Source organism: Pempheris klunzingeri, chromosome 4 (assembly GCF_042242105.1).
Source record: "Pempheris klunzingeri isolate RE-2024b chromosome 4, fPemKlu1.hap1, whole genome shotgun sequence".
NCBI classification, from domain to species: Eukaryota; Metazoa; Chordata; class Actinopteri; order Acropomatiformes; family Pempheridae; genus Pempheris; species Pempheris klunzingeri.
Genome location: NC_092015.1, coordinates 27,045,655 through 27,059,039, shown reverse-complemented (window position 1 = coordinate 27,059,039; position 13,385 = coordinate 27,045,655). Strand labels below are relative to the sequence as shown.

At 42.2% G+C, this 13,385-nt stretch overlaps 1 protein-coding gene across 1 annotated transcript in view; it reads left to right on the top strand.

The window, feature by feature from the left end:
- The first annotated feature begins 211 nt into the window (after positions 1 to 211).
- The window catches only part of LOC139199577 (calsyntenin-2-like), a 145,806-nt gene continuing 132,632 nt past the window's right edge, over positions 212 to 13,385 (top strand). The window contains exons 1-3 of the mRNA XM_070828626.1: positions 212 to 265; positions 1,657 to 1,687; positions 6,627 to 6,749. Of these exons, the coding sequence (XP_070684727.1) occupies positions 212 to 265; positions 1,657 to 1,687; positions 6,627 to 6,749 (208 nt within the window). The remainder of the gene's footprint in view (positions 266 to 1,656; positions 1,688 to 6,626; positions 6,750 to 13,385) is intronic.

The window sequence follows — 13,385 nt, the reverse complement described above, 5'->3', positions numbered from 1 at the left end:
CGGTGGTTCGATACCCGGCTCCTATGAGTCTGCATGTCGAAGTGTCCTTGAGCAAGACACTGAACGCTCCTGAACTTGCTCCTGAAGCACAGTTTCATAGTGTGTGAATGTGTGTGAAAGAAAAGTCTCCTCCAACATGGATTCCTCCTGTGTGAATGATGTGTGAATGTGTGAATGAGGATGTGATGGAAAAGTGCTTTGAGTAGTCGAAATGACTAGAAAGGTGCTGTACAAATACAAACCATTTAAGGCTGGACCTGGATATGTGAGGCAGTACTTGCCTCCTCTTAGTTTGAAACTATAAATGCACCTTTATGATGCTTGTCCATGACGATGAGCTTAGATGGTTTCTGTGTTTTGTTTACTGTGGTCAGAACGCCTGTGGTTCACAGGGTGGCGTCTGCACTCGCTGCTTTAGATTTGTGAGGCTCAGAGGTTGTGAGGTCCTGCTGCAAAACTGCTCTTCTCTCCTACTGAGTGTGCACACACACACACACACACACACACACACACTAGGGCACCAGGCACTGGGATCATGGCCAGGATTCACAGCCTGCCATGAGCCACACAAGCACCATGACACGTATACAAACATACACAGGCTTACATGCTACACTTTAGACGCCTACATGTTCACTCACTCTCCTACGCACACTGTGAGGGTAACGCAGGGCAGTCTGAATTGTAAGGTTGTTCCACTCACAAACCTGCAAAAGCACCTTGTGATCCTGCTTTATCTCACCCTGCCAAGGGCTACGAGCAGCTCATAATCTCAAGAAACGAAATCCAAACGTATACACAAAGGGCCAATCCGGGAGCAACAGGTGAATTCTTCCCAGGCCAAGTCATGATTGCATCCCAGAGGACATGAGGGGTCTTTTAGATGGCGTGAAAGCATCGACTTTAGTTTAACCAGTATGACTTCAGCAGAGGTCATGGAGTCACAGTCTGAGAGGGACTGTGGAGGGGGGGGGGCCTCGGTGTGACCCAGGCGTGCTTTCAGTTGCTGTATGCTCTGACTTGGCAATGGCCTCACTTGTATTCAACCCAAGCACAAAAAGCCGTTCTTATATTCATTTGTTGAGCCTGGCAGCTGCAGTAGTTTGATCTCCGCTTTAGTTCCCCTCTCGTACTTAATGTTGCAATCATCAATGTTATGTGACAATAAGCCGAGATTCTCATCTGTTTTCAGGATCCATTTGTCTTATTCATCATTATGTGATTCAAATGAAATCATTTAACATTGATCTCACTCAGCCTCAACTTCATCTCTGTGCATCTGCTTCTCTGTGAGTACACGTGTAATATCCACAGTGCTGTATAAGTAAAGATCACCACTACTAATATCTTTACTTGTCATGACAGCATGTGGCTGCCTCTGTGTGTGTGTGTGTGTGTGATAGATCTGGCACATGTTTCCATCGCACCATACACACCATACACACCTTACACACCATCAAGGCTGGTGGGATTCGATTGGAAGATGGTCTCTCGTTTGCAAATTAGCTGTGAAAATGAAAATTTCATGCACTGTGTAGTGTCAGTTTTATTAGCCTGCACACTACACGTGCTACCCTTTTAGTCTAACTGATCTCAAGACAAAATCAGTGTTAGGAACTTAAGGACTGAATATATCTAGACGAGAAATCTACTTAGAAGCTTTTATATTTAATAAAGTCCTCTCCCGGCAGACGGTTCCTGTCAGCTCGCTCTGTGAAGCACGAAGCATGAGTGCAAAGAAGATTAAAGTTTGCAAAGATGTCCGAGGTTCAAAGAAGACACGGATCATTGCAACGATGGAGTGGTTGTGGGGAAAGAAAAAAGGGAGCTGATACACATCCGTCCACATTGGCAGAGCTGGGGTGTTTCTCAATAATTCGCAGTGACCTGTTGATGGACATCTCTGAGAGTCTCCGAGCTGGCATGAGCTCACAGATTGCTGTGTAGCTGTAATTGCCTGTTGGTCGCAGTAATGGCTAAGTGTCTCTACAACGTTTACTTTTCATTATGCTGATGTATTCATCACAGCCCCTTTTGTTGACCTTATCAATCAGAGTTTAATTTCCTACAGAGATCTTTTTAATTACACCTGTTTCTCTTCCTCCTCTGTCCCCCTGGGACCTGTTCAGATTGCAGCACCCACCCATTAAGAGGTGGCACCCGCCAGCTCAGTTACGGTGGCACGTCGTTGCCTGGTCAGAGATTAATCAGCCGTTACAGGTCCTCTGCCATGCTCAGAGCCTCAAGTCAAATCCACTACTGTCGGTTTAATTGGCAGTGAAATGGCAGAGGGAGTTCCGCTGACCAGAAGCCAGCAGCAAAGGGCAGCCGAGCTCCTGCATTCACCTTTCAGCTGTCACATAACCTGATTATATTAGCCTGTACAGGTCTGAAAACTGCATCCCTCCACCACTGTAATTAAATTGATTTGAAGAACAAAAATGATTCAGTGGCCTTAAACTCCACTCACATGTGAAAAGACAAAATTACAAGGAAGTGATTATTGTTGAAACGTATAAGTTATACATTTTATTAATTTAGTTGCTACACATCAAATACACCACGGGCAGAAGATATGGAACAGCTGATGGCAGAGCAAAGTGGAATTAGTTGCTTTTCATTAAAAGAAATGAGGAAAAATCAGGTTAAAATAAGACTACAGGCTTAAGTGAAAAGATTTTGTCCACTCTGCCTTGAAGCCAGTTAACAGAATTCACCTCCCTGCTCTTCCCCTGTGTGACACAGTGGCAAAAGGTCATGGTATTTGAATCCCAACTCAGGTCTAAATAAGCAAACACAACAATCTTGTATGAGCAGTTTCCCCTGCTTGTTAACACATGAAACTGAAAATGGTGCGTTTGATTCCTTCCCCTGCTTGTTAACAGACGAAACTGAAAATGGTGCATTTGATTCCTGCTCTCCTGCTGAAATGTTAATAACCCTTGCATCTCAGTTAGTCATGTTCGGCCAAAAAGTCACACGGCTTCATAAGACACTGTTAAACTGGCCTTGAATGCCATTTACTGAGTGCTTTTAGTAGCCAACAGAAGTGTTTGCTTTATAAAATTGGGGTCACTTTGGTGTGCAGGTGTGTGTTCACATGTGTGTGTGTGTGTGTGCTTTTTTCTTTTCCAAGTACGCCTCCTATTAAAAGCTGTCTGAAGCCTGATAGCACAATTGTAGACGGACATGGTACAGTTCAATCCAAATATCAAAAGAATAGAGCTTCTAACTGGTGTGTGTGTGCGATTAGGGCACAAAACTTTTATGAGAGCAGCTCTGAGAAATTTCTGTCTGACTCTGCATGCAGAGAGACCTGTTCTTAGTAATAATAATAATAATAATAATAATAATAATATTGATTTAGATTCATTTAAATTGTGTTTGGCAATAAGGCCAAAGAAGCCACTTGAATTGAATTGATGCATGCGAGTTTCTCTGAAGTGTCATGTTCTCGTTATATTGATTAAAGGATTAACCGTGTTTAGTTTTGATTCAAGTCGCCATGGAGGACTATGTAGCTAATCACTTAGTGTCAAGGCTTTTGTGCTTGCAGCTGTGGGTTCGATTGCGGTGAGCGGCTGAGTGATTCCCCGGCGAACCTCTGGAACTTATGGTCTGGTTCGTTCAGTTCTCCCCCCTCCATGGCCCCCTTCTCCTCCACCCCTGCTCAACCTCTGATTGCCTGCATTATATACAAGAAGATAGGAGCAAATCCAGCCATTTTGCGATATTGATTCATGGGCATGTCTGACGCTGTCAATACATGGACCCCATTCTATTAAGACAGCGCCAACGCTGTATGTCTTATCAGTGATTGGATGTGCTGCGGGCGTGGGTTTGACATGTAGGTGTCACCCCCATCAAGACATTGTGATTACAGGACGCTCTTTTAATACTCAACCCCCCCCCACACACACACACACACACGCACGCACAGTTGTAAGGGTTTTAGACATCATTAACCCGCAGTAGCAGGCAGCTAGGCAATGCCGACTGATGGAAGGATGCACTCAATCTTGTGTAGTGGTGATATCACAAAGGTCACTAGTGGTTCTGTTGTCTGCCACTTTCATTAGATGTGCGTATCTTACGACAAGAGAAAGCCCCCATTTTCACTGCTCTATCATAGAGTTGCAATTGGATCTCTTTGTGCTTTCATAATAGAACATTTTGGCCATGCTGATAACGGGACATTAGGTCAGCATGACACTGTTAAATAGTCACAGTGAGCAGCACAAACCGCAACATCAAGGATTTAAAGGTCAACAGAGCAACTAAGCTGTGAGAGGACTGAATATTAAGTTGAGGACAAGCCCCTTCAATTCTCCACACTCCTCATTAGCTGTCACGCATTGTGGTCAAATAGTGTTATACCCTGTATTACACATTTATTGGGCTTATACACTTGTCCAAAGTTGGAGCAGGAGATTAGCTTTTTTTCATCCGCTCTAAAATTTCTCACTTTCTATTTTTTCTCTCATGACAACACGCTTTCACTCTAAGAGTATGTGATTTTTGCAGAAACTTGTCTGTTTAATTCCATGTGTGAGATCTGACATGAATACCACTGCGCTAATTGTTTTCTACCTGTATCACGAGTTCCAAAAAATGCGCTACAAACTACAAATTTGGCAGCAATGGAGGTGACACATACGAAATCATGCATGCAGTTTCCCTCTGATATCCTGCACAGCAGCATCAACAAGCTATTCATTCCCAAAATGACACAGTTTGGCATTTAAAGTTGAAATCCAGCATCATTTTACTCCTCACAGTTGTAGCAAACTCATGCATATTTATCACACCCTAATAGACCAATGTGTTCCCTGTAAATGATCTCCTGAGTGTATCAGGGCTGTTAGCTATGCTTTCTGGGCTGACACTCATGAATATGCATCCCTGTAGTGTTGGTATATTTCCCCAGGTCTCACTAGGTTACCCAGAGTCCTCAAGAACATCGGCTAATTACACAACTCATGCTGACGTTTGGTCCTTTATCTTATTCACTTGTATCTTTACAAGCATTTTGATAAAGTTACAGTATGTTTTAATACCAACTTCCAAAACTTGTTTTTTGCCAGGAAAAACAACATGAGAGACTGGCACTCATGTGTTTTAGAGCAGAGGTCCCCAGCCTTTTTGTCTGAACACTATCTGTCATGTATGTGTTCACTTCAGCTGTATCATTTCACTTTTTATCAGCTACTTTAGCCAACTAGTTCACCTGTGTATTCTTCAGTTAACTAGTTCACCTGTTTATTCTCCAGTTAACTAGTTCACCTGTTTATTCTTCAGTTCACTAGTTCACCTGTTTATTCTTCAGTTCACTAGTTCACCTGTGTATTCTTCAGTTAACTAGTTCACCTGTTTATTCTTCAGTTAACTAGTTCACCTGTTTATTTTATATTTTTTATTCTCTCTTAGATGACTCTTTAAACCATTTATCTATTCTCAATTAACTATTCTAACTTCTCTGCAAAGTAGCTAACTGGTTTTCACACATTCAGAATAACACAAATTTGGATAGTTCTGTTTGGATGGTTACTTTCCTCCTAAACAATTATGTCAATATAGAGTATATTTTTAATCAAATGAGAATTTATTCCACAAATTCCAAGCACCCCTGGTTGGGAATCTTTGTGCCATGAAAACAGATAATCATGAAAATATTGTATGCGAGTGGTGAAAATACAATAAAACGCTGTTTCACAACAGAAACAAAGTCCTCTTTGTAAAGTGACATTATTGTGGTAACATTTGTCTGTCTGGGTTGTTTGGAAAGTACACGTTTTAGCATGTCCAAGTGGCTTTTACTGACAGTCAGGGAATAATTGAACTGGTATGAAATGATTGCTTGATTAGCACTTAGAAAGTCCACTTTCTTTTTGCTGAACAGAGAGTGATTATTGCTTAGACACTTCATTCCCCATTAAACCACGTATAATGTTCTTTTTTGTAAAGTGATGTGTCTCGGGGGACCTCAAATTACAGCCTAGCTTTGTGTCATTTTCAATCAACCAACTAAAAGTGGGCAAAATGTAATTTGTGGCTTTTTCTGGCCCAGCTAAAAAGCACTAAGAGGGACTTGAGGGTTCCAGTTGTTTTCCTCTACCCTTTCTTCTTCTTCTTTCCACCGTAAGATGGTAAACAAATGGCAAGTGGGTCGGCACGGTGCCACACACAACCCAGGAGGCCGTTACTCAATTATGGCCCTTAATCGGGCCCTCAGCTCATGAACTTTGTTTTGACTTGGCCTCGAATACAGTTTTCTGCCGGCAGCACAGTGGTGGCCATTGATTAAACATGGCAATGTGCTTTGAAACCTGCAGGGAATGTTTGAAGGAAGAAAAGAAACAAAAGAGAGAAAAGAGGTAGCTGGGGAGATTAGCAAAATGAGAATGTCTTGTAGAAACTGAGGCTGAAGAAGCTTCGCCAAGAACAGAAAAGAAAAGTGCATGTGTTGTTGCTGCAGTACACTGTATATGTCAGCGTGTGCGTGTCAGTGTTTCATTTTATCTGTGATAGATGGAATGAACTTGAAGATGTATATATGTCGGCATGTTGGGATTGCTCTGTTGCACCTTGTAGCATGAGTTCTCACACTTTGCTTTTTGTCTCCACAGTGAATAAACACAAGCCATGGATTGAGACATCGTACCACGGGGTGATCACTGAAAACACTGACATCGTTCTGCTAGATCCTCCTCTGGTGGCCCTGGACAAAGATGCCCCCATCCCCTATGCAGGTATGTTACGTTTCAACCCTATGGCTGTCAACTGGAGGATGATCATAGCAATAGGGGTGAGGGCGGGCTCAGATAGACCAAATGGAGGCAGTCAACGATGACTCAGGTGTTAATCCGCACAGGGAAGCATAGCTGCAGGATATATTTACACTAAGGATATAAACCATGTAAAGCTGTCATGTGATATCGCTATGAAGGACTTAAATTGGCTTCATGTACTCTGACTGCTGCATCACTGCTTTTTTTTTTTTTCTTACTGTTAACCCTGTTCTGTGCTGCAGCCACTTAATCCAATAACTCCCAGTGAGCACACATCACATACAGGACTCATATTTCATATTTATTTAGAGTGGAAAGTGGCCCAAATAAGCCCCATGGTGGCTGAGGACACTGAGAAAAAAAATGAGTCAAACCGGATTATATTCTCCCACTTTGTGACCATTCCAGCTCATCTGAAGGCTGCCAGCTCTTGTGGGAGGACGTTAGCTGGAGGCTGTTGGCAAACCCAGCCAGCCTATCTCCCACCAGGGTGCTAATGTGGCCAAGGCCCTAGCAGGGGGCTGCTGCGCAGGGCTGGAGCCCACTCGCCAAGGCCCTCAAGCTGGGCTGGATGGATGGATGGAGAGGGAGTGTGTTTATGTGTGTGCAAGTGTGCATGTGTGTGTGCTCACTAAAACATTTTTTCATTGTTTGCTACCGTGTGAGTGTATGTGCGTATGCTGTGGCATGGCCTGAGGGGACTCACTGTAATGGCCACCCTACAGGGAGAAAGAGAGAAAATGATGAGACAGTAGGGAGGGTAGCTGGCTGACCAGCATATGTCCTCTGGCTCTTGATAGACTGACAGCCACACAATGACAAAGTACAAACACATGCTTGCACACAGACACACACACACACACACACACACACACACAGCAGGCTGAGCACATGGGTATTCCTGATTTTAGAAGTGAGAGCTCTGAGAGAGATTTCTCATTAAATTATTAATAAACAAGAACTTCAACATCACCAGTCTGTCTTACAGCTCTTTCCCTCTCTTTTCATTGCTATTTCTATCAGTTCTCATTTCTCTCTTGTCACTCTCTTGTTTCCTCATCACTACTTCCCACATATTTTTTTCTCTCTTTCACTCACACACATACAGAGTGCTGCAGCCACCCTATTTTGTCTACCTCTTAAAGCAATGGTGTCCAACCAGGAACCAGTTGAGGGTAGAGAAATTTGTGTAGTAATCGTGCGTTCCTCCACCAAATTTCTGGGGTGGAGTGGCAGGGCAGTGCACAGGTAGCAGATAAGCCTCATTAACTTAGCCAGACAGGTTTTAATTATGGAACATCTAAGACACAGACATGAAATGTCTGACTGACTGCGGTCATGCTGTGGAACTGGTGATGGCTAGAACTGTAATACACAGAAAATAGTTTATAAGCTCACAAAATAACCACCAGCTTCAGCACATTCACACTGTGTGTGAACACATTGTACACACTTCAAAGCAATGCAATTGCATTTCGTTTACACATCTAGATATACCCAGCAAACCGTAAGCTTAAAACTTAAATTTAGCATATATGTTAATGCCCATCCATCCACTGTATATACCACCACTTGTAAGGGTTGGGGGGAGGCTGGAGCCAATCCCAGCTGACACTGGGCAAGAGGTGGGGTACACCTCGGACAGGTCATCAGTCAATCACAGAGCCAACACATAGAGACAGACAACCATTCACGCTCACACTTAGAGTTACCAATTAACCTAACTGCATGTGTTCGGACTGTGGGAGGAAGCCGGAGGACCTGTAGCACAGGGAGAACATGCAGACTCCACACAGAAAGGCCCAAGCTTCCAGCCACTAGATTTTGAACCTGGAACTTTCTTGCTGTGAGGCAATGGTGCTAACAGTGCTAGCCCACATACTTTAATATGTTATTTAAACATGAGACTTGTCCATCTGTGCCTCCCTATAAGAACTTCTTGATTCAGTTTAATTTAACAGGAAAATACCAATAACCCATTACAAACCTACATTATCCCTTCCAGTCTTTTACCTCACTCCAAACCTTCCCAGTAATCCTCTCAGGCTGCTGAGCAGGGTGCAACAGTCACCACACTCACTGGTCTGGAACAACAGGAAAAGTGGCACTGCTGTGCCTGAAAGCTGGCTAAGACTGACATGAGCCATCATTGCAGCACTAAAGCAGCTCACAAGCTTCAAAATCACACAGACAGCATGTCAGATAGAGTGAAATGCACTGGTATTGATAGACTGGTTGTTTTATGCATGGCTATGTCTGACAAAGTGCAGGCACCTCACCCTGAGAAACATAGAAGATAAAAAAGGTAGGTGGTGCAAACAACTATACACTACAGATACCATCAAGGGAATGCACCTTGATGTACATCTTTAGCTTTCTGCTATACCTAAGCCTATTTCTTATTCATGAACTGACACACAAAAGCATGAAAAAAACTTGTCTGGAGCATATGCTTCTGTCTGGTCTGTCACAACACATAACTTTATTAGTTGACATGTGCCTACACAAACTCTGTCAGTCATCATCTTGAGTTTTTCCATTCCAGTGACAACTATATGCAGCGATGTAGCTGGCACTGATGGCAAACTGAAAAAATGCTTGCAGCATGACAAGCCATGGCTTTATGATACAGAAAAAGATTAGGCAAGTAAAACACTTTGAGATTCTATAAAGTTCATTGTTATGGTCTCAACCAAAGTGCTTGAGTGACAATTTAGACAGCCAGCACATGATTGAGGGCCACACAGGAAAAACAGAAATAATTCCAAAACCAATCATTTATCTATTAAACATTAAGATACTAGAAAACTTCTCCCAACAGCACAGAGAAAGAACATCGGCATAACTTATAACAAAATCCTATTTATCTGTGCATATAGAAGCCATGCTATGAATTGAGGTAAATCATAAAGTGCCACAGTGCTTGTCTTGATCGAAGCTACAAGCAAATGTTAGAGGATTTATTTGCACCCGCTTAGATGTGATTAACGGAATGGCTACATTACTCAAGGGGGGGTTTAATATTGTGAAGACAGGATCGGAAGGTGCCCACAAGTAACGCTGTAGCTCAGGTGGTAGAGTGGGGCACCCGCAGATCACAGGTTAAGACAAGGCTGTCGGTTCAATCCCCAGCACCATGTGCTGAAGTATTCTTAAGCGAGATAGTATTGGGTGAAACGGTGTCGGCCAAATGTTATGATCAGTACTGTTAATTCTGAGTTGTTCTGTTGTGCTGACTAAGTAGGGAGCTTAACATTTCTGACGCATAAATCGAAAGTACATTCTGAAATATTCACTTTGCTCCTGTTTCAGGTGGCCCTGTGTACTCTAAACTTCACAGTGGTGGATAATAAGTGAGACTAGCTCGGTGGTTCATTAGGTTAAGCTGAAGTGGCTTTTTTAGGACACTGCTACCACTGTACTGAGTAGGCTTCTGAAGCGCTGTGCGAGCCAGGTTAATGGGCAAAAACTGTGCTGAGTGCTGATATTTGACGCTGGACGTTCGCTGGTTGTCAGTCACTTCTGGTTTTCAATTGCCAGCAAACACCAACACTGACACACGCACACATTGTCTTGTGGCGTACCATACTATTCATGTGTCAATCCTTCACTTTGACTGGTCCCTGGAGCCCGGTGCCTTTTGCTTGAACACCGAGCTAATGTCTCACTAGTGACCCGCATACGCAGAGGCTGCTGAATGAACAGCATTGACAGTTTAGACAGGTTCACAACCTCAGTGCACCATACATGCATATACAACTCTGCATGAATTCTATATTTTTCCCTTCATGTTGGCTTTCATGTGTCATATGCATTTCACTTTTTTTAAAGCCTGAATAAGGCAGGATTTGTTTTTTTTCATTACTGTTTGTGTCCTGCTATCATTCACTGCAAATAAGAAGTCAGACTGACAGCAGGAATCAGCCTCTTCCTGCTGTCTCATCTCATATCTGAACAAACAATGTCTGAATTCTAATTTTACTGCATTACCAAACTGTGCTTCCCAATGCACTAATGAAAATCAATTATCTCTGACCTTGGCTTTCTTCTGAGAATCCAATAGCTTCGCATTTCTCCAGAAACAGCAGGTGATATCATATTGTCATTCACTGCCATAAAGCAAGGTAAATAGATACGAGTAAACATAAAGGCTGGCTAATGTGCAGTGATGAATTAGCCTCTCACTGGCTGTCTGATTGGGAAACAGATCTCCAGCTAATTATGAAAAGTGTCTCATTAGCACAGTAGCAGTGAGCTCAGTACAGCGTGTAGGTGGAGAAGCATGGGCACTGCAACATATTTATTAACAAGAAGGGAATGAGAAGGGTCTGTTTGTAAGGTGAATTATGTTATGTGACTGTGACTCGGAAGATGGGATAGATGTGTGGAAGTGAGATAAATAGTATCTTGTGAAGAGAGGATAAAGGTTAGGGCAACAGCCAATGCTTCTCGTTGTAAGAGGGATCATGGTTTTCTATAAAATGCTTTGATGTATGTCTCAGAGCATGCACATTTAGACTGTGAAAACATCTTAACATGAAAAACTTCAGATACAGTATTTCTGCTGCTACTTGAGTCAGTTACCTGCTTTAGTTAAGCCGTCACTGTATTTAAGCTCAGTTTTATCATTTCCATGAGAAAAAATGTCACACGTTAAGCCCAAAGCTCCATAGTGATCATTAATGTGGTGTCTAAAATGAACTCATCTTCTGTCAAGCTGTGTAAATGGAAACCGCAAGTCACTTTTATCTGGGCCTATCGCGATTGAAAAATATAGATGTGAAGTTAGAGAAGAGGCTTTCTGATGAGAGACCCTTTATGCCTTTTAAAGCTCATTTCATGAGCTGAATGAAAATTTGGAGAGGCCAGGGGGCTGCTTTTAATAAGGCAACAGTTATCTTTTTTTTTTCTTCCTCTTTCAGCAGGTGCTGCTGTGTCAATTCCCTCAAAAGCCCCTACTTCAAAGCTGAGGCTTAAAACCATGATTAAACAGAAACAGATTTAAATAATTTTGCAGAGAGACAGTCTATCTAAAAAAGAATCCTATCTACAACAAGGCTGTCAGATGTCTTTAATCCATCTGTGATTTCTGTTCAGGCGTTCCTCCCACTGCAATTCAGCTCCTCCTTCCTCTTTTAGTCATTTGATTGTATTTTGGCCTGGAACAAGCCCTTGCTTTCTCTCCTTCTTCCTGCATGATCACACTTTATTTATTTATATATTTAATTTTTTCCAATAATTCCCACCTGTCCAACTTCATTCAGTTTCAGTGCATTAAGGAGCTGGAGTGGTGCCCTTTCCACTGTTCACAGTAGATGCATCGTTTTCCTATAGATGACACAGTGTGTGAAGGGCCAATAAGAAACAGGTGGACAGAACAAAGTTTGTTCAAGATAAAGACTTAACTGCTAACACAGCAAATTGTGTGTGATATTCAGCAATACTGTTTTTGGTGCAAACTTTTGCAGACTTTTGCAGACTTTTGAGCTGAAAAGCACAGGCAGCACAAACACTATCGTACCTCTGGCATTCTTAGTGCTTTAGACTTTGGCTTCAAGACAATGGAGTATAACTCTGCCATTGTTCACATACTCATTTATTAATGAAGTACTGAAATGCAATCTGCTTCCTCACTGAACCACACAGATGAGGGAAATAGTCTTTCTAATGAGATTCTTTTTTTCCAGGCTTTTAGCTTTTTTGTCTTTTGATGAGTTACAGAAGTGGCAGAGGGGGCAAGCGGAGTTAGTGGCATGACTCCCTCCTTTGTTCTTTCAAAGGGAAGCAAAAAGGAACACATTTTGAGTTCTATGAATGCTATTAAGCAGAATTTTCTGTCAGCTACCTCGTCATCCGTCTGAGAAGCAGAGATGCTTGAATGATGTAGCTGCTTTCAAACCGATGCGTTCGCTGCTATTGAAATTGGAAACTGATTAGTGAGGCTTTGTCCTTCTGTGCAGCATCGCTCCATGTCTGAAGTGGGTATCTGTTGACTGTTCCACTGAAATTCTGCTATTCAAGGATGATATTGAGGCTTTATTGGCAAAACAAACACTCATGAAATTAACACATTCAAGCTTTGTCCTTCCAGATGTTAAAGAAATTTCCACTCAAAGCATTTTCTGTGTCTGTGAGTGTTATGACATCATTAGAGGTGTCTGGGAGGGGGGCAGATGAGCCTGTTAGTGCTTTTCTAGGGAGTTATCAATCCAAGGGGGACAATAAACAAAACTGTGAAAGCTGTACAGCTGTTGAATGCTATGGAACATCATTAGAATGATATCAGAATGGCTATGAGACATATTACATTAAACATATGGTCAGTTTAATTTGTGTTTTCAAAGAAATTATAAAACCTTATTTATGAAAAGGGTACTCAGAAATGCCCCTTTGTTTCACCAGGGCATGAAAAATATTTGGTTGAAGTAACTTGAACGTGTATATCTCTTTCTAGAAAACCAGTCCAGTTAACTGTAGGTCACATTCTGAGTAAGAGTAAGATCATTAAATGTCTGAGTATAATTACATTTAGTAACTAATTGCTGGTCACTAGATCAGATTTGCAATCTATTTGCAGCCTGCTAGTGTTAGCTGCTG